This window comes from Podarcis filfolensis (assembly GCF_964270895.1).
Source record: "Podarcis filfolensis genome assembly, chromosome: 5".
NCBI lineage: Eukaryota > Metazoa > Chordata > Lepidosauria > Squamata > Lacertidae > Podarcis > Podarcis filfolensis.
Window position 1 is genome coordinate 86074931 of NC_139608.1, and position 22040 is coordinate 86096970.

At 46.8% G+C, this 22040-nt stretch overlaps 1 protein-coding gene across 3 annotated transcripts in view; it reads right to left on the reverse strand.

The window, feature by feature from the left end:
• Positions 1-22040, reverse strand: part of PSD (pleckstrin and Sec7 domain containing) — a gene marked incomplete at its 5' end in the record, with an annotated part of 89785 nt that overhangs the window by 8421 nt on the left and 59324 nt on the right. For all 3 annotated transcript variants that reach the window (XM_083615540.1, XM_083615539.1, XM_083615541.1), the window contains one exon: positions 2409-2587. In XM_083615540.1, coding sequence (XP_083471666.1) covers positions 2409-2587 — 179 coding nt within the window. The remainder of the gene's footprint in view (positions 1-2408; positions 2588-22040) is intronic.

Genomic DNA, 22040 nt, shown 5'->3' on the forward strand with positions numbered 1-22040 from the left:
AGCATGAATTTCTGGGGGCCTGGGAATGAGCACATTCTGTATTGGGTGACTGGCAAGGACAGGGCTGGAGCCCCATCCTGCTGTTTTCTAAGGCAGAGGCATCAGGAAGCTGTTGAAGCTCCAGTTAGAGGAAGCAGGCGCAGCGAGAGGCTCCTGCCAGGTAATTCTGTACTCGGCAACAGATACGAAGCATACAGGCACAGCATCTAATCAGATCAAAAAGGCATTAGCTGCCTGGGATTAGGAAGGATTTTGCAGGGAAAATGGAGGGCGCAGCGTGGATGCATTCTTTGGGATGGGCAGGTACCTTCACACCAGGCAAATGACTTGGTTCCCCGAGTGCTAACTGCCCTCTGTGAACCTGGAAGAATGTCCTCGCCTTGCACCCCACTCCCCTGCCCCTAATTGAAAACCATGCCCAGACAAAGAGACCCAAGGGAATAGGCTGTCACCTGGTAGAATGAGCTTAGTTTATCCCCAGCAATCTCTTCAGTACAACCTTCCCCCCCCCCCCCAACCGCTCTGTGCAACCTTCCCGGTGCCCTCCCTGAAGGTTATGCATCGTCCCATGCTGCCATCCACATCTGGCACAAAATTGCAATGGTATTAAAAACCCAGCAACCTGCAAGAAACAAAATAAAATCCCCACATCCTGCCCCCTTGCCCCAGGCTAGAGATCTGCGGCAGCTTCGGCAATCCTTCCTAAGGAAAAGTCACGCTCGACTCGAAGGTTCCTGACCTGCTCCTGCAACACATGTCGTTTGGACTCCACCCTAGCCTGCAGTCCTATAGACACTTGAACTCGGTGGGGCTTAATTCTGAGTACACATGCATGTGGACAGAAGTGCTTATGTGGCCCTGTTCAAAGAAGCTGAAGATAAACACCAAGAACACTGCTAAGGCAAATATGAGCCGCCATTTATCCTTAGATAAGATGTTCTAAATCGGGTCGGCAACATGTGGCCCATGGGCCGAATGCGGCCCATAAAGACCGTTTTACCGGCCCATGAGCCACCCCTGAACTGAGCTGCCCACTCGGCGAGTCCCCCTAAACCAGCACGGCACGGGGACTTGCTGAGCAGCACCAGGAATTGCGTCTGCGCACACACAGATACTGGAAATCGTGTCTGCAAATGTCCAGACGCTGAAAATTGCTTCTACGCAGGTGCGATTTTCAGCGTCTGGGCATGCGCAGACGCGATTTCTGGCGTCACGCTGTGCCAGTCTGGGCCACGGACGATCTCCTTGGAGTGATCCAGCCCATGGCCAGTAAACCTTAACGCCCCCTGTTCTAAACCATACCATCACTGTTTTTGCTGTTTTTGAATTGCAACCTGTTCCTCACCAGATTTCTACTGATGAAGCGGGAGATATTAAGACGCAGCCTGTATGTGGCGCAGTACAGAAACCCATCCTAGACCCTTTAGAAATGGCAGAGACTCCACAAGACTGCAGGAGGGGAAGAGTAACTTTGCAGAGCTTATACGAAACACTTTAAGAAACAGGGAAGGACAAAGGACTGGCTGGAATTTGTGAACGGAGCCCCTTTGTGACAGCAATTGCTGCTTATAACAAACTCCCATAGAATCTGAATCGGTCAGAAAAATTGGTGGGCTTTTGTTTCCGGCAAAAAAATTGCAACTCCCTTTGAATTGTTTTGAAAGAAGAGAGGGGGGTTGATTTTAAATAGGTGCCCAATAGGTGCACCTCAAGCAAGATAATCCAAACAATATGCTGTGTGGGTAAGGGCAGAGAAGTTAGTCATACAGGGAGTTTCCATGAACATAAAAAGAGGGGTGGGTGGGTCTTTCCTCATGTGAGACACGGACAAAGACTCTGGTGACCAACATCCTTTTTTCCAGGTGCAGCAGACCTCCTGGCTGCCATAGATGTTTCACCACACAATTCTGGACATGTGAGAACATCAGTTGCGGATCACATATTAGCCCCTCTGGGTTGCTTTTAAAAAATTAATAAATTACTGGGGAGGATGTCTTTCTGCATAAGCTTTTATACAACAACAACAACATATTATTTATACCCTGCCCATCTGGCTGGGTTTCCCCAGCCACTCTGGGCGGCTCCCAACAGAATATTAAAAACACGGTAAAACATCAAACATTAAAAACTTCCCTAAATAATAATTTTTTGCTTACACACTCCTTGGCAAAGCTGAAATATTTGCAAGGTGTGTTTCTTGGGCCAAAGACAGGGCAATGACCCTGCCTTCAAAGGCGATGCCATTTTAAAAGTTTCCTCCTGCCTGTGTGGGGTTAAAAGTAAGCGATGCCCAGCGCAGACCAGCACCTCCTTGCTCACTTCCTCATGTGTGGTCAAGTGCAGCCCGTGCCCTTGCCAAGAGGAAGCCCCCCCATCGCCCCCCACACCACCACTGATATCAGACTTACTCTTTTTGCAATCCGGCTCGGCGTGGCTCTTGCGGACGAGGAGGCTGTGCTTGTATGTAGCGATGCTGGGATCCTGCGAGAAATCCAGGAAAGGGTTGCTGCAGCTGCTGATGCGCTTGATGGACTTGGGGTTGGGGTCTGCCAGTTCGGAAAGCGACTTGCGCAGTTCCTCTTCGTCTCTGCATGGCAAACAAGCAGCGTTTTAAAATCAGCTCAGGCCCCACACCGGCCCCACCAATAGCTCACCCTGCCTACGGTCCAGTCATTGTGCCTTGACCATTTTCAAGTGGATGACGACGAGGAGGAAAGCCCTGCTGCAGGAAGACAAAGCCCTTTTGCTAGATCCTGGCTGCAGTTGCTTCTTCTAGCCTGGGGGTGAGGAACCGGTGGCCCTCGCAGTTGCTGCTAGACCACAGCTCCCATTGTCCCCACCAACCGGCCTCGCTGCTTGTGGCCGATGGCAACCCATCAGCACATGGGAGGCCACAGATCCCCCCCACCCATACAAGCCAATGGGGATATGAAACTGACAAGACTCATTGTTGGCATCTGAAACAATGGAGTGAACCTCTGGGGGTGAAGTTAAATCACTGCATTAGCAGCATTGAAGCAACCTCCCTTGGGTGCAAGCCTGACCAGTGTGTCTGGAGGTCTTGGGCTGCCCAGCTGACAGGACCCCCTTCTCGGCCTCAATGATGTGGTCCAAAGCAAAGCAGAGCAAGACGTTTGGCACCAGCTTGGCTGCAGGAGTTGCTGGAAGGAGGCGTACAAGGTGCCATCCAACCATCTTAGGTATTCTACTCTGGATCTGTGTAGGGCTTACTCCTTAGTCTTTTCTTCTCCTGACGATAACCCACAAGGCAGCAGAGGTTTAGGATCAATTACAGTGGTGCCTCGCAAGACGAAATTAATTCGTTCCGCAAGTTTTTTCTTCTTGCGAGTTTTTCGTCTTGCGAAGCACGGTTTCCCATAGGAATGCATTGAAAATCAATTAATGCGTTCCTATGGAGACCGCTTGCCAGGCTGGCGGTGCGGAGAAGGGCTTTTCTCCCCACCGCAAGCCTTCAGGACAGGTCCGGGAACAGAGGGGAAGGCGCGCAGCGCTTCTCCTCTGTTCCCGGGGCTTGCGGTGGGAGGAGGGTTTTTCCTCCCCACTGCCAACATTCAGAACAGCATTCTGAATGTTGGCGGTGGGAAGGAAAACCCTCCTCCCACCGCAAGTCTTCAGGACAGCCATCCAAAGGCTGGCGCGGGGAGAAGGTCTCTCCGCCCCACTGCCAGCCTTCGGAGCAGCCTTCCGAAGGCTGGCGGTGGGGCGGAGAGACCTCCTCCCGCCGCCAGCCTTCCCAGCAGCCTTCCGAAGGCTGGCGGTGGGGCGGAGAGACCTCCTCCCGCCGCCAGCCTTCCGAGCAGCCTTCCGAAGGCTGGAGGCGGGAGGAGGTCTCTCCGCCCCACCGCCAGCCTTCGGAGGAGCCTTCCGAAGGCTGGAGGCGGGAGGATGTCTCTGCCCCACCGCCAGCCTTCGGAGGAGGTCCGAGGACAGTGGGGAAGACGCGCTGCGCTTCCCCGCTGTCCTGGAGATTTCCCTATGGGCTTTCGTCTTGCGAAGGAAGCCCATAGGGAAATTCGTTTTGCGAAGCACCTCCAAAATGGGAAAACCCTTTCGTCTAGCGGGTTTTTCGTCTTGCGAGGCGTTCGTCTTGCGGGGCACCACTGTATTTCCTTCTTCTAGATGGGCTACTTTCTCAGGTGGATGAAACCCACCTGCCTCCCACTTTCCCTCTACAGCACACGCAGAAACCACCTTCTTAATAATAATAATAATCAATCAATTGACATCGCTTGTAGGGTTGCAAGAAGTTTTGGATTATATGAATTCTTGCGAAAAAGGACTACGGAGGAGTTTATTTAAGATTTGGATTTTATAGCAGTAACTATTAAATTAAAATGCAAAATCAGAAAGAAAGTTAGAAAACCATTAGTCGAGGTTGACGGAAGTCTTAGGCTATGATAGTCAAAGTTTGTTATATTGTATAAGATGGGATGTTATGTTTGGAAAACGTGTGCAAAACCAATAAATATATATATATATATAAAAATAGCTGGAGGGCCAAGTTTGGCCATGCCTGCTGTAGGGTCAAAAGGAACCAAATCTATTCACTGTATGATCCTTTCTTAAGTGTGGCGGGCATGTGGCTTCTTTTTAAGTCTTCGGTTTTCACCAAGACACATTTAAGGGATTTGCCAGGTAGAAAGGACCCTAGGAAACTGCTTTATACAAGAGTTAGACCACTGGTGCATCTAGCCTGGTATTATACCCCGCCCTTCCCAGTTCAGGAAACCGGGCTCAGAGCAGCTAACAAAACAATTCATGGATGGTACAAAAAACAGCATAAAATTTGGGATAAAGTGTAAATAACAATAAAATCCAAAATCAATTTAGGGGGGAAATCCATCCAATAAACATTGGATGATCACCAGGGCTAGCTGGCTAAATTAGTCCCACTTGGGCCAGCGAGGAGACCAGGGGAGAACCAGCTGTGGGATCCCAGAGTGGGCAATCTTCACAAAAAGGGGAGGGGGAGGGAAGGAAGGGGAACAAAAGATCAGGCTTCTTGACGGCTGGACCCACTATTGGTCTTGTCCATTTAATCTGCCAGAGCCTGTCTTTGCATGCAGGTGAAGTCCCTAACTCACTGAGGGTTTGAGACTCATCGGCTACCCTCCCCTGGTTTAGCCGGCCAGAAAAAGTCAAAGAACCTAATTCTGGCTTGAAAGGGGAAAACACACACACACACACACACACACACACACACACACACACACACACACACAAAATAAAAATGGATTTTAAAAGTTAAGAAACTGCAGAACATGATTATCTAGAAAGAGGCAGCCTTTTGCTGCTTTCAAGATGAGTGTGTATGCAGACACTTTTGACTTAACCTTAAAAACCAAGAAAAAACTTTAAAACCTGATCCAAACTTTGTATGTATATTACTCATCATGTGAGTCAAGGGAGGGGGGGGTTGGTTTATTTTTAAAGAACTAAAATGATTAGTTGTAAGCATGCAAATGTCCTGTACATTACTTAAAACACAACCCACCCACCCACCACAGAAGTAGGAAAAAAACGCACAAAACTAATCTGACCACGGAGGAGTGGGGTGGGACGAGCTTTGTGGGTGGGGAATGTGTTGTTCATCGCGGAAGCTGAGCCGAAAGAGCACAGCGAAGAAAAAGCAATGCCTATACTGCAGGCAACGTTAGCCAAAGATAACAAGCTTCCTAAGAGAGAGAGAGAGAGAGAGAGAGAGAGAGAGAGAGAGAGAGAGAGAGAGAGAGCAGAACAGAATTCCTGCATTGCAGGGGGTTTGTCTAGATCTGTGTTAGGAACTCGGATATATAAGCTAGTCACCAAACAGCTCCTTAAACCAGGTTACAGATGCCAAAACAAAATGCCTAGTTGGCTTGAGCCGAGATAGTTTGAAAGCTGTCGTATTTTCAAGGCGACTTTTTGGTTCCTGAAATTCATCCTGATTGTGCAGGTGAAATATAACAGACAGGATGTGTTGCTCGTGTGTGAAAGCAGTCAAGATCCAAGGATCTCCAGGCACACACCTCCAGATGGTGGAGACATCAGGCGCCATCCTGGTGCCCAGGCATCTTCACTTGGTTGCAGGTGGCCGATCGCCAGGTGCAAAATGTCCCCAGTGCCTGGACTAGAAGACCCTTGGGGTCCCTTCCAACTCTACAAAATAGGATCCAAAATGCAGCAGTCTGATTGGTCCTAGAACAATAGGATTCAGAACGCAGCAGTCTGATTGGTCCTAGAACAATGCAGCAGTCTGACTGGTCCACAGGAGCCACCCAATCCAGCTCCAGGTGGAAGTGAATCCACAACCTGATTGGCCTACAGGAGAATCCCGGAATTAGCCAATCACGTGCGGCCCATTGTGTAAATAATGTATATAAAGCAGATATTTGGAGGGAAACTTTCATTCCTCCTCACCACTACGAGCTGAATAAAGAGCATGAAATCCACTCTCGACTCCGAGTATATTTCACTCAATTTTATGATTCCCTGAACATAATAAACCTATCAGGTTTATCCATCTAATCAGTCAATCAAGCCATCAATCATCTGTTGTCTTTCGTTCTCCCCACAATAGTCTACTAAGCTATCATCTGCACACAGCCCACAGTATGGTTATGGCTCGGGAGGAGTTTGGGTTATCCTTTCTATCAGTCCCCAGCTTTGTTGAAATATAATCTTGGGGTCATAAAGGCCTCAGAGGCAGAGACTTGAGTAGCTGCAGTGAAGAACAGGAGCTAGGTTAAGTGCGAATAACCTGTCGCTCCTCTGCCTTATTTCCCAGCATCCTTCAGCAGAATCTGCTGCTTCTGCAGCCTTGGCGAAGACCTGCCTCTTATTTCAAAAGGAATCTGGTGTTCTGCACATCTCTTAATGCGGAAAGGCCTTGCAGCTCCCCAAGCATCAAAGGGAGCTCTACAGAAGAGAGAGAGAGAGATTCGCAGATACAGAGGGAGGCGGCACGGACAAAAACCTGGCCACGAACGCAGAGATGAGAGTCGATTCTGTCTCCCCACCCCACCCCGCCCACAAAAGCACACATGGAAAGGGACCCTAAAGCAGGCCGGGGTGTGCGCGCACAGTGACACATCCCTTCAGGGTTGGGGACAAGTGACGGGTCTCATGCGCCGTCTGCCTCGTGAATCATGCCTCGGTACTGGCTCCACACCGTGCCAGGGTGGAGGGAAGCTGGCACGCTGCATTTTCCCTCACAAACACAACGCAGACTTAAATGCATCAAGCCCAAGCCGAGCTGTCTCCATGGCGACAGCCTCGGCGATGCTGGCTTGGCGCCAGGGTTGCAAACCAAGATGATTAATTCCAACAAATCCATTGAACAAGTCGGTGGGGAGGGAAGCCAAGTGGGCAGATGAGAGAGCTGGCACAGCCCACGTCACTTCAGGTTGGCGGAGAGCAAATGCCAGAGTGAAGGGCACTCTGTTTGCCCCTGCCCCCCCCCATGGATCCTGTCCCAAGCTCGCCTTTCAGCGCAGCTTTTGCTTCCGAGGGACCAAAAATATAGCACAGGGCCCAAATCGCTAGGTCTGACGCTTCTGCGATTCATTGGATGATGGCAATCAATACTAACACTAATAATAGTACTTAAAAAACTGTATTATTTCTACCAAATATGGGATGTCTCGGGTTCCATAATGGATGGAAGGCAGCACATAAATGTAAGAAAAGGATAAAATAAATAATACAGCACTTGAAAACACAAAAAGCTATATAGAAGTTAAAAAACAACAACCAAATCTGTTACCCACAGGTTCACAATCTAATAACCTTTACAAAATGCTAAGCATGTTAGTAGAAACCACATCCAAGTACAGTAGTAATAATCATAATAATTTATTATTTATACTCCGCCCATCTGGCTGGGTTTCCCCAGCCACTCTGGGTAGCTCCCAACAGAATAATAATAATAATAATAATAATAATAATAATAATAATAATAATAGAAAAGCTGTAAAACATTAAAAATCTCCCTAAACAGGGCTGCCTTCAGATCCTTCAGAATAGATCCAAAAGCATGGCTGCCCCAGCCAATCTCACGTTATGGGGAGTTCTGCAAGTGCTCCTTGCGATATCCAAGACTCAGACCACTTAATGGCTTTATGGTTTATAGACAGCACCTTGAATTGGCTTGGAAACATATTGGTAGCAGTATAAGGAAGAGTGCCCTCTCATCATTTTAGGACTGTATTGAAACCCCTCACTATGTATCCATGGTTTACATGAACTGCGGGCTAATCACCTTGGCGCTTCTAAGGCTTTCTCTCTGCCGGTATCTTTGGTGGCAGCCGCAAGAAGTGTGCTCTTATTTCCTCCGGAGAGCAGCCTGAGAAACACCAGAATTGAGAGTGGATTTAATGCTCTTTATTCAGCTCATAGTGGTGAGGAGGAATGGAAGTTCCCCCAGATCGTCTGCTTTATATACATTATTTACACAATGGGCTGCCCGTGATTGGCTAATTCCTGGACTCTCCTGTAGGCCAATCAGGTTGTGGATTCACTTCCACCTGCAGCTGGATTGGATGGCTCCTGCGGACCAATCATAGTGCTGCATTGTTCTAGGACCAATCAGACTGCTGCATTTTGGATCCTATTCAACTCAGTACATAACAGAACCTGTTAGAATCATAGAATTGTAAAAGGTAAAAGGTAAAGGACCCCTGGATGGTTAAGTCCAGTCAAAGGTGACTGAGGTTGCGGTGCTCATCTCGCTTTCAGGCCAAGGGAGCCGGTGTTTGTCCACAGTCAGTTTTCCGGTTTCTGTGGCCAGCATGACTAAACCACTTCTGGCGCAACGGGACACCATGCCAAGTGCCAGAGTGCACGGAAATGAAGTTAACCTTCTTATTTATCTACTTGCACTGGCATGCTGTTGAACTGCTAGGTTGGCAAGAGCTGGGACAGAGCTCACCCCGTTGCGGTGAATCAAACTGCCAACCTTCCGATCGGCAAGCCCAAGAGGCTCAGTGGTTTAGACCACAGTGCCACCTGCGTCCATAGCTTCCCATCGGGGAATCGAACCCCGGTCTCCTGTGTGACAGGTGGGGATACTTACCACTGCACCCATGGTAGCTAGATTCATGAGACAGCCGTGTTTTGCTAGTAAAGGGACCCCTGATCATTAGGTCCGGTCGTAACCGACTCTGGGGTTGTGGCGCTCATCTCGCTTTATTGGCCGAGGGAGCCGGTGTACAGCTTCTGGGTCATGTGGCCAGCACGACTAAGCTGCTTCTGGCGAACCAGAGCAGCGGACGGAAACGCCATCTACCTTCCCGTCGTAGTGGTATCTATTTATTTCAAGTGATTTACTAGTCAGGTTGCATCTGCTTCCCCACCCAGAGGTCTAAGTGGAATCTGTGCATGCATAAATTCAACTAAACTTTCTTCTTCTACTTTCCTGGGAGTAAGCCCCATTGAATTCAGTAGGGCTTGTTTGTGAGTAGACACACATTTGCTTTCACTGTTTACTGGAAAACAGCCTCCCCGTCATTCTTACATAGTCCCCAACCTCCCATTTCAGCATAAGTCAGCCAGCGAAATCTTCTCCCCGCCCCCATTTCCCCCTGACACAGAAGGACTCCCCCATCCCACCAATTTCTCTTTTTTTTTATCAAAGGGAGGGAGGGCAAGCAAGCATGCAAGCAAAAACATAAAGGTAAAGGGACCCCTGACTATTAGGTCCAGTCGTGGCCGACTCTGGGGTTGCGGCGCTTATCTCGCTTTATTGGCCGAGGGAGCCGGCATACAGCTTCCAGGTCAGGTGGCCAGCACAACTAATCCGCTTCTGGCAAACCAGAGCAGCGCACGGAAACGCCGTTTACCTTCCTGCCGGAGTGGTACCTATTTATCTACTTGCACTTTGAGGTGCTTTCGAACTGCTAGGTTGGCTGGAGCAGGGACCAAGCAACAGGAGCTCACCCCATCGCGGGGATTCGACCCACCGACCTTCTGATCGGCAAGTCGTAGGCTCTGTGGTTTAACCCACAGCACCATCTGCGTCCCTATATGTTTTGCTAGGTTCCATGGCAAATCTGAAAAAGGCTACTGAGTGCCTTTAAATTGCCTAGCAACTGCAGCAGATGAAGGTGATAGACTACATGGGCTTGGCAGAAATGACGAGCAGAATCCGAAACCAGGGAAGAGAAGCAGCGCAAGAAGAATGGAAAAAATTTAAGGACTATTTAAATAAATATTACAAAGTTAATGAAAGTTAGAATGATGTTGGACTGGAAAGTAATTGGTTACTATTAGCAATGGTTAAGACAAGGAGAATAAGGAAGAATAGTCTAAATTTAAATTAAAATAAGGGAAGATTTGCTGAACAATTGATAAGAATTTGGAATACAGAAAGGGGAGGCATGAGGAAGTCGGGGAAGAAAGGTATATGAAATTAGGATATGAAATGATACATGTTTTTTGTTTTGTTTTTGTCTTTGTATGTTTATGTTTGTTGTGCTGTGTTTATATGGAAAAAATAAAAATATTATAAAAAAAAAAAAATTGCCTAGCAACTGCAAAGGGTGATATCACTCAGCCCCTCAGCCTTGCAACACAGCACGGATTCAAATTGCCGACCTTCTGACTGGCAAGCCCAAGAGGCTCAGTGGTTTAGACCACAGCGCCACTGGCGTCCCTCATAGAATTGTAGAGCTGGAAGGCACCACAAGCGCCATCCAGTCCACTCCACTGCAATGCAGAAATCTTTTGCCCAACATGGGACTTGAACACACAACCCTACGCTTAGGAAGGTAGTCTTGCCCCTCCCCTTGGTGGCATTCTGAAATCTTGTGAGGACACTTTTCCTCTTCTAGAAGAAGGTGTTTGATGGTCAAAGCCATTGACTGCTTTAGTACCCTGACATACCAGGGGGTATGTTTTGTCTTAAATACAGTGGTACATACGCTTCAGGTTACAGACTCCGTTAACCCAGAAATAGTACCTCGGATTAAGAACTTTGCTTCAGGATGAGAACAGAAATCGTGCAGCGACGGCGTGGTGGCAGCGGGAGGCCCCATTAGCTAAAGTGGCGCTTCAGGTTAAGAACAGTTTCAGGTTAAGAACAGACCTCCAGAACGAATTAAGTTCTTAACCTGAGGTACCACTGTACCTGCTTGCTGTCTATTTTCCTATTTCTTGTTTTTACTGTCCCTGGTCTTTAAATCACTTCACATGCCACCTTGAGCTTCTTAAAGGAATGGCAGAGCATAAATTTTTCAAGTGAATAAATAATAAAAGATTAACTAACTGAAAAATGGCAAGGTTTAGCACTAGTGTAAAACATAAAGCAATGAGGGAAGGGGAAAGGAGTAAAAATGGCGCCCGCCTGAGAGATGCCAGAACTGAGTTCCTGTGAGTTCCGACTAGGGAAAAATGCCCTCAATAAAACTATTTTTAAGTTCAGCAGCACACTAATATCACCAAGGGGCAAATTCCAGGCCTTGGAATTGACTGCAGATGCAGCCCTGACTTTTCCACACTTCCTATACCTTGCCAGAGGCAATGGACCCAAATAAATTCAAACCTAAGGGGTTTGATCCAAATGCTTACTTCGCTGCAATCAGAGCGAACATGTCTCAGCAAGGGACCTCCATTTTGCTATCTACTCTACTTCTTTTCTCTCCAGTGGAAGTTGCAACTCTCCTGGAACCGGGGCTTCAGAGATTTGAGATTCACTGCCTTGCTCTTCTAAGCGCTGCCTTCTAAGCATGGAACCCTTCTAAGCACTGCCTTAAATGTGCAGATTCTTAGTTCCACGTGTGAAGGCGAAATTGACAACGCAACCGTTTCATCCTGGTCCCAGACTTAGTGGGTTGAATTTACTCAGAGTAGAACTATGAAAATGAATGGACCTGAGTTAGATGTGTCTATTAACTTCCACTCTGAGTGGAATGGGTGTTGAATACTACCAAATAGTCCCAAATCAAACAAAACTTTGTAGGGGGAACACTTCAACTGTGTTCCAAACAGATCTACTCCAGTTCTGACTTCAGGGGAGAGGAACCACTCCTGCTCCTTTCTAATTGATCAGAATACCTGGAGCCAGGTGGTACTTAGGGTGAACAAGGTTACATCGCAGACAGGACTGCTGCTTTGCAATTCCTTACTTGGGCCGTGAGGATGTGTGGGTGTTTTGGAGAGCGACATGAAAAACTGCATGCGAATTCCTCAGATTTGTAAACGGAAGGAAAGGGACACACTGATAATCTGATTTAAACATGAAAAGAAACCCAGTTCACTCTTACTTTCTATATTGTCTTAACAATCTTCCGAAATGATTCACTTTGAGACTTTCAGGGTGTGTAAACTCCTTTCCATCAGCTAGTAAATTATATGGTAAGTGGGGGGAAATAACCTTAAAGAAATGCCTACCATCAGAGCGGGGGAAAGATATCTAGTAGTGCCCCCCCATTTCTGGAAAGAGGAAGAAATACGAGAATTGCTACGGAAATTCTGATGAGCTCTGAGTAAATATATTGGGGCAGCCATGCAAATAACCATTGGCCTAGTCATCAATGATGAATAACAAGAGAAGACAGATCTTTCTAATGTTTTGAGCATTCGAGTGATGAGTCTCACTCCCCCTCGGTGCCATTCCTACTCTGGCTCCCTCACCTGGAATTGTAGGGATAAAGACTGGAAAGCAATCTGTCTGCCCCAGCTCCCAACAGCTGCACAGTGTTGGAATAAAAGCCCCTCCCTGCTGCAAACCAAGAGGGAGGCAGCTCCAGAGCAGAAGTAGGGCTAGCTACCGTGGGAGCAACTCATTTCTATGCACGAGTTAACATTGCGCAGGAGAGGGGAGCGGCCGTGGGGAACAGGATGCGAACGGCACGACTTGGCAGAAGACAAGAGATCCCTTCCATGTCAGATGATCACAACGAGATCCAAACCTTCCCATTCTGCCAAACGTGCCGCTTTGCACCCGTTTCTGCTGCGCTGCAGGGTAGCAGGCGTTTCTCCTCCCTGTTCTCCTGGCAGGTGCTGATCATGTAACACAGTTCACTGCTGGGATTCGGAAGCACAGGCCCAATTCTTGCTAGTCCAAGGGAAGAAAGGGGGAGCCTGGACTGCACTTAAGGAGAAGCACTGTTCATCGATGCAACATATCTTCTCTATACACAGCAAAGGAGGTCGCACAGAGCTGGCGATGTTCCTGTTGACCTTGTAACGTTCCTTCCATTTTTGGGGGCTTGAAACGCCTCTCCTAACTGAAGCGTGTAACACTTTTCACTTTGCACCTTATGGCCGTGTTAGTCAACGTACAGTGGTACCTTGGTTCCCGAATGGCTTGGTTCCCAAACAAATCAGCTCCCGGATGCCGCAAACACACAAGTGTTCCGATTTACGAACGCTTTTCAGAAGCCAGACGTCTGACGCGGCTTCCGACTGAGTGCAGAAAGCTCCTGCAGCCAATCAGAAGCTGTGCCTTGGTTCTCGAATGGTTTTGGGAGTCGGACAGACTCCAGGAATGGATTAAGTTTGAGAACCAAGGTACCACTGATGTGCTGGCTTCCTTCTCTGGCTGAGATGAGGGTCCAGGAATCTGAATATGCTCACCAGCTATTGGTTCTAGGCCACCAGCACCTTCTGTTCTCCAGCAGAAATGGTCCCCAAGCAGCTCAAGAGGAATGTCACCTTCCCTATTCCCATCTCCTTTCTGTTCTACTGCTTCCACTCTACTTGGATCTGGTCCCATGCCCTCCCCCTTTCCTAGATGTGACTGAAGCTTACTTGCATCATTTTGCATTTTGTTAGCATTTAGCTATTGCTCCTGAGCCCTGACAGGAACGGCTCCTACAGTTTTCATTGTACTGATCTCTGGAGCTTTCATGTACTGGAAGCCAATGGTCTCCAGTCAGACCCTTTTACAGATCTACTTTCTGAATGAAGCATTGAAGGTGGCAGTTGGAGGATGCAGTTATCCAATTAGGTCTCCTAGCATCCTGAGTGGCATCAAAAACACATGATATATGCACCACCATCAATTCCCAAGCGACGGCATCAAGAACGGCAGGCTGTAACATCATGGCTCAGTTCAGCTGTTTGTTTTCTTCTCTACCTACTGAGCTGAACCAGTCTGAACTTTTTCTCCAATCTCCTTAATTCTGCCTAGCTGTTCCTTCTGCTGAAATTCCTTCTTTGCCTCTCTCGGAGTTTCAGAATCAGATATACCGTATTTTTCGCCCTATAGGATGCACTTTTCCCCCTCCAAAAATGAAGGGGAAATCTGTGTGCGTCCTATGGGGCGAATACAGGCTTTTGCTGAAGCTTGGAGAGCGAGAGGGGTCGGTGCGCACCGACCCCTCTCGCTCTCCAGGCTTCAGGAAGCTATCAGCAAGCCTGGGGAGCCCGCAGGAGTTCCCGCAGGGCTCCCCACGCTGCGGATAGCAGCCTGCCGCCCGGCGCGCAGGGTGCCCTGAAGCAGAGCGCCCCGCGCGCCGGGCATACATCCGCAGCGTGGGGAGCCCTGCGGGAGTTCCCGCAGGGCTCCCCACGCTGTGGATAGCAGCCTGCCACCCGGCACGCAGGGTGCCCTGAAGCAGAGCGCCCCGCGCGCCGGGCAGACATCGGCCAGCCCCACAAGCTCGGGGGACAACGGGGAGGTGCAGCGCTGCCATCCCGCTGTTCCCAGACCTGGTTTTGGGGGGGGGGAAATAAAGGAATTTTTCCCCTTTATTCCCCCCCCCACAAAAAAAATTAGGTGCGTCCTATGGGATGGAGCGTCCTATGGGACGAAAAATACGGTACTAACTGAAAAGCTGTTATCGTATTAATCCCACTGCAGAGACATCACATAGAAATGTACTGTATGCCAGCTTTCCAAACTTTTCACGTTGGTGACACATTTTTAGACACACATCATTTCGCGACACAGAAATTCAGTTTTACTAGCAAACCGGAAGTTAAACTAACCTCTTTCCAGCCCTGGGAGGAGTACAGGGTGCATTCGTGCAACACACCTACACACTGCAGCCGATACACCAATGTGTCGCGACACACAGTTTGGAAAGCTCTGCTGTACGTTGTGATCCAAAATGCTACACTAAAAAAATACCGTTGAGGAACCCTAATAAAAATCTTTTTAAAAGTATGGTTGTATTCTGGGCGGGGGTGATATCCGCCCCATTCTGTTGATAGCAAGGACAGAACATAAATGCATATGGTAATTTGTTAAATGAAATCATTGCAAGTGGGGTTGACTTCTACAGATGACTGACACGGTTGTTGTGCGTGATGAAACACAAATTCAGATGACATAGTCACACAGTCGTGCATTAATGGGACAGTCACAAAGTTTTGCGGCATTCATCAAGATAAAAGGAAGTCCCTGTGAAACCCTCTAAGTCTTATACCACACCGCCCCCTAGGGTGGCCAGGTGAGAAAAAGAAAGAGAGAGAGGCCAGGACTTCTGCACCTTCAGAAGTTGGGTAGAAGAGGAGATCACAGAAAGTGTTCCTTGAACTACAAGCTACACCTGATAAAATTCTCTCTTACATGCAGTTATTATAGCTGCAGGACCCCGTTTTCTCTTTTTCACCTGGCCACCCCACTGCCATCCAACTAGAAAATAATTCATCCCTTTACATTATAGGTTCATTAGTAAATATTGGAGAAACTGTAGCATCTGTGTCTCTTGTAAATGCTTGCAACACTTGAGATGTGTATTTTTGAGATTATATGTTGCTTTAAACTGTTTTTAATATAATGTTTTAATGCTGCAACCTGCTCTGAGACCTCGGGGTGAAGAGTGGGTTGTTGCTGCTAAAAGTATAGTTATACTTTTGCCAACAAAGGTCCGTATAGTTAAAGCTATGGTTTTCCCAGTAGTGATGTATGGAAGTGAGAGCTGGACCATCAAGAAGGCTGATCGCCAAAGAATTGATGCTTTTGAATTATGGTGCTGGAGGAGACTCTTGAGAGTCCCATGGACTGCAATAAGATCAAACCTCTCCATTCTTAAGGAAATCAGCCCTGAGTGCTCACTGGAAGGGCAGATCCTGAAGCTGAGGCTCCAATACCTCATGAGAAGAGAAGACTCCCTGGAAAAGACCCTGATGTTGGGAAAGATGGAGGGCACAAGGAGAAGGGGACGACAGAGGGCGAGATGGCTGGACAGTGTTCTCAAAGCTACAAACATGAGTTTGACCAAACTGCGGGAGGCAGTGGAAGACAGGAGTGCCTGGTGTGCTCTGGTCCATGGGGTCATGAAGAGTCAGACACGACTAAACGACTAAACAACTAAACAACAACAACAACAAATACTTTTAAGCAGTGCTTTTTTTCTTAAAAAATGTTTAGGGGTACTCTTCTTTTGATTCAAGGAAATCACCATTTTATAGTTCAAATTGGGGGAAATAAATACAGTAAACGGACAAAAGTACAAAGATTCACAAAATGTTTAGGGGTATGCATACCCCTGCGTACCCCCAGAAAAAACCACACATTGCTTTTAAGTATAAACAAAAAGGATCACAATAGCAAAATATTTAAAAAGAGAAAAGGGGATATTATACTTGTGCATAAATATCAAACAGCAGCATTTGCATTATTTGCCAAGTCTGAGATTAAAGGTAAAGGTAAAGGTACCCCTGCCCGTACGGGCCAGTCTTGACAGACTCTAGGGTTGTGCGCTCATCTCACTCTAGAGGCCAGGAGCCAGCGCTGTCCGCAGACACTTCCGGGTCACGTGGCCAGCGTGATGAAGCTGCTCCGGCGAACCGGCACCAGAGCAGCACACGGAAACGCCGTTTACCGTCCCGCTAGTAAGCGGTACCTATTTATCTACTTGCACTTAAGGGTGCTTTCGAACTGCTAGGTGGGCAGGAGCTGGGACCGAACGACGGGAGCTCACCCCGCCGCGGGGATTCGAACCGCCGACCATGTGATCGGCAAGTCCTAGGCGCTGAGGTTTTACCCACAGCGCCACCCGCGTCCCTAAGTCTGAGATTAGAAGACATCTATCATTCATGTGCCTCAGCCAAAATCAAAGAATATTGCTAAATTTTATATATTCTTTAAAAGTTCTATGCCACCCTTCCATAGAAATTTTCAGGCAACTTAATTGACCTTCAGAAAAACAAACAACACACCTGAGTAACAAGTTTTAAAAGCATTAAAATAGTGGATAAAAACTGGGCAGCAGTAACATCATCACAGTTAAACAGTGAATGCCTGGGAAAAGAAAGCGATTATTGCTAATTAGAAACCTGGTGCCCAAAAGATAGCAAAGTGGGTACCAGACGGGCCTCTCCGGAGAATTATCTATGTAGGGCACCACAATTTAGTAGGAGTTACCTTGCATTTTGGGAAAATGTAATTAGGCAGACAAATTATTTGATGCTCTGGGATGGCAGAACTGAAGAAATGCATGTTTTGGCTCATTAATCGGCCAGGGAACCAAGGACTGTTCAGTTGTGTGGGTTTGGGGTCTGCATGTCTTTGTGCATATATATATATATATATATATATATGTGTGTGTGTGTGTGTGTGTGTGTGTTTTTGTTTATTTATTTATTTATTTATTTGTGTGCTCGCTTTGGCAGCACATATACTAAAAAATTGGAACGATATATATTTGTGTGTGTGTGTGTACACATGTACATTATTACAACTGATTGTAAGCTGCCGAGAATCATTCGTTCAAAAGGCAAGGTATATATCAAATGAATAAGCTAGCCGGTTTACAGGAGAGCAGAAAAGTAAATCAACTCCATCAACAGACCCATCAGCTATTATCCAAAGGCAATAATAATAAATCCTTAGAGCACACTCAGAAGCAGGTCCTATTGTGCTCATTGGGGTTTACGCCTTATGTCTGAAAGTCATCTCTTAATGCCAAATAAATGAAGATCCCATATAGTATGCAGTGGAAACAAAGTGTTCTAGGATGACACTGAATTTTTGTCAATGGTATTAAAAAAAAAAAAAATTCCAGACATTTATGTCTGCTTGAAAAACCAACCCTCCTAATATCAGCAACACTGCAGGAATGGGACAGAATGAAAAAGATACATCTATTTTGTCTTATTACCTCTTTGTTCCTCTTGGATTTGTTATAACGTAACTAGATTCGAAAATACACTATCAAACGGGAACTGTATAATTCATGCCCAAATTAGTACCGAGGTGGAAATCAATGCCTTGTTGGGGTTACTTTATTTTCAGTTGTGGAGTTTCATATTGTAGATCCTTAAGTGTGGGAAGATGAAAGTAGAAACATCTCCCTTCAAGGAGATTCATTTGTCATGGATGCTTTGAGTTGAGATTTCCTGCATTCCAGGAGGTTGGACTAGATGTACCTCAGGGTCCCTTCCAACTCTACAGTGCTAAAACAACCATAACATTTGTGATATTACCATGCAAAAAGGACAAAAAAATAGTTGGGGGAGGCAAGGGATGGGGTCCCCGGACCCCTAATAGGGAACCACTGCTTTAGATCCAAATTGAGGCTTAATCCAGACAAGACAGAAGTCCTTTTGCTTAGTAGGAACCAGTGCAGGGTAGGGTGTTGAGTGTCGTTTTGATGGAGTGCATTTGTCCGGCTTCAGCTTGGGTGTCAGCTGCAACTCTTCCTGGAGAAAGCAGATCTGGGCCTTGAAATGTGTTTGGAAACGGCAGCAGATGCAGGAGCTGTTTTGCCAGAATGCTGATGGGAGCCTGGGCATATTAAACTGATATAATAATCCAATTTTCACTGGCCCCCAGTTTATTTCTGAGCCCCTTTCAAAGTGTTGGCTGTGTTTTTACGCCTTTAAAGTTCTAAATGACTGGGACTGGGGTATTTAAGAAGGGATGCCTACATGATTCTGCCTGCCCACTGAGAACTTCAGTGAAGGCTCTCTTTTGATGTACCGGGTAGGTCATTATCTGGTTTTCAGCTTTGCAATCTATCACCAGCTAAACATCACGTTATACAGATATATCACAGTGTCTGAAATAAGGATGGAGCTATGTAGAGGCACTAGGGGACGCGGGTGGCGCTGTGGGTTAAACCACAGAGCCTAGGACTTGCTGATCAGAAGGTCAGCGGTTCGAATTCCCACGACGGGGTGAGCTCCTGTTGCTCGGTCCCTGCTCCTGCCAACCTAGCAGTTCGAAAGCACACCAGTGCAAGTAGATAAAGAGGTACCACTCCAGCGGGAAGGTAAACGGTGTTTCCATGTGCTGCTCTGGTTCGCCAGAAGCGGCTTAGTCATGCTGGCCACATGACCCGGAAGCTGTACGCCGGCTCCCTCGGCCAATAAAGCGAGATGAGCGCCGCAACCCCAGAGTCGGCCACGACTGGACCTAATGGTCAGGGGTCCCTTTACCTTTACCTTATGTAGAGGCACTAGCTGGTTTCACAGTTTTCCCTGCATTGTGATTTTGGCCAGTGCCTGCTCTTGTGATTCACTGCCTCCTGCATGAGGCAGGGGTGAGCTGAGGCAACTGAGTCAACAGGGGCTGCAGGAATCGAGAGAAGCACTGGCTGGCTTCATGGCTTTTCCCACATTGTGATTTTTGCATAGCATACGCACATACGCACCATGTTTCGCAATATATTGCCAGGTCAAACATTATGAAACTGATATAATGATATGGACTTCAAAGTGGTTTTGGATGATATATACTGGATGATTAGTTTGTTGTTGTGACTAAGTATTGACCATGTGACATTTTTGTTGCTGTTGTTGATGATGATATTGAATAGCTTAATCATTGACCCAAATGGTCATCTATTCCACCCCCAGCAAAGATCTCAGAAACCCGTTCCACAGCAGCTTGGAGCAGGACTTTTAGTGTTGCTGCCCTTGTTCTATGGAATGACATTCCCATCAAAATAGGATAGGCACCCACTATCGGTGCTTTTTTGTTCTGAATGGCTTTCCCAGACAGAGAAATGGGTCTTTATCTTGATAAGGCTACTTTGTATGGTTTTAGCTTCATCTTAAAAATATTTGCTGTTTATGACTTTTAAACTCTCTTCAATTATCTTTAGTGTGCATCCCCTTGAGATGATTGTTTAGAATGTGATTAATAAGTCAATTATATCTTTATTTTTAATAATCATCATCAGGGTTTTTTTCAGCTGAAACTCGCCGGAACTCAATTGCGGCACCTCTCAGGTGGGCGCCATTGGCATTCTAAGAGAATGAGGGAGGTGTTGATGGTAAGTTCCGGCACCTCTTTTTCTAGAAAAACAGCACTAATAATAATAATGACGATCATGATGTAAGTCATGAGTCTACCCAACTCTTTAAAGTACTCGTAAATCCCGTGGAACAGCTTTTCCCAAACTGGTGCCCTTCCAGATGCTTCCAAAATAATTAAATAAATGTCCATTTTAAGAAGAAAACATAAACGCAGAACTGAGCAACAGAAAATAAAGTATAGTCAGCCTAACTAACCTTTTATTCTGGTTTAATCTGGGCAATATTTTTAAGCCACAGACCTACAAAACTGAGTTAACTACATTGGAACAGATGGAGATTCCCACCAAAAACAAAGGACTTACGCCCGAAGACAGTGACCAAGAACGCAATGTGGCAGCTTCACACTTTTAAACGATGCCCGATGGAAACTGACTTAAGTTCTTGTAAATGGCAAACCTTCTTTCTCAAAACATTCACCACAAATTAGACACTTGCGCTCCGAAGACCTAAACCAATTGCCAACCAAACCTATATGCAAGATTGCAATTTCACAAAAGGACTGTGGTGTGCAGTTTGATTTTTTTTAACACTCAAAAAGCAACTGCAGAAGGCTGGAATCTTAAAGAGAGAACTGGTGGGTGGGGTAATTTTCCAGCTACTTCTCTCCCAGAGGAGAAAAATATATGGGAACTTGTATCCTTCTCTCTTTGGGAAGAATAGAAGCTGGGTGGGATGTTGAGCAGAAAAAAAGAAGAACTGAATAACTCTTCCCCATCCACTCATTGCCTGCTTAAGACTGCAGCCTCCTATAGCTACTTTTCGTTTAACAACAGCAAAAACAACAGCCTGGCACCTCAGTTTGGTCCAAAACGAGGCAGTGAGAGATTTTACTTTCTTGGGCTCTATGATCACTGCAGATGGTGACAGCAACCACGAAATTAAAAGACGCCTGCTTCTTGGGAGAAAAGGAACGACAAACCTAGACAGCATCTTAAAAAGCAGAGACATCACCTTGCCGAGAAAGGTCCGTATAGTTAAAGCTCTGGTTTTCCCAGTAGTGATGTATGGAAGTGAGAGCTGGACCATAAAGAAGGCTGATCGCCAAAGAATTGATGCTTTTGAAATATGGTGCTAGAGGAGACTCTTGAGAGTCCCATGGACTGCAAGAAGATCCACCCTATCCATTCTGAAGGAAATCAGCCCTGGGTGCTCACTGGAAGGACAGATCCTGAAGCTGAGGCTCCAATACTTTGGCCACCTCATGCGAAGAGTAGACTCCCTGGAAAAGACCCTGATGTTGGGAAAGATGGAGGGCACAAGGAGAAGGGGACACAGAGGACGAGATGATTGGATAGTGTTCTCGAAGCTACCAGCATGAGTTTGACCAAACTGCGGAGGCAGTGGAAGACAGGAGTGCCAGGCGTGTTCTGGTCCATGGGGTCACGAAGAGTTGGACACAACTAAACAACAACAACAAGGCACCCGCCTAGGTGGTTTAGAGTTGCAGGAATAGTCAACGAGATAAAAATTTGACTCCTTTATGCTTGTCTAACATAGATCAATGTTTTCCATCAAGGCACAGGTTGCATTTAGTTTTACTGGCTATAATGCTAGCATCTCTGCCCCAATTTCTAACTTTCCTTTTATACTGCAGGACCTGTTTGCTTTATGGAAGTGTGGCTTTTTGATGCTACCACTAGGGCATGCGAAATTTTGCACAGCGGGAAATAACCATTTGCCGGAATATCACCCCAAAGTAACGGGTGGCATCGTTGTTAAAACCACAGGAAAGTTACAACTGAAAGCTCCTGCGATCTTCCATGGTAACAGAGTTGTAGATGCTTCCCCCCCCCCCCGCCCCCCTTTCTGGAAGCAGTTAACATAGAAGT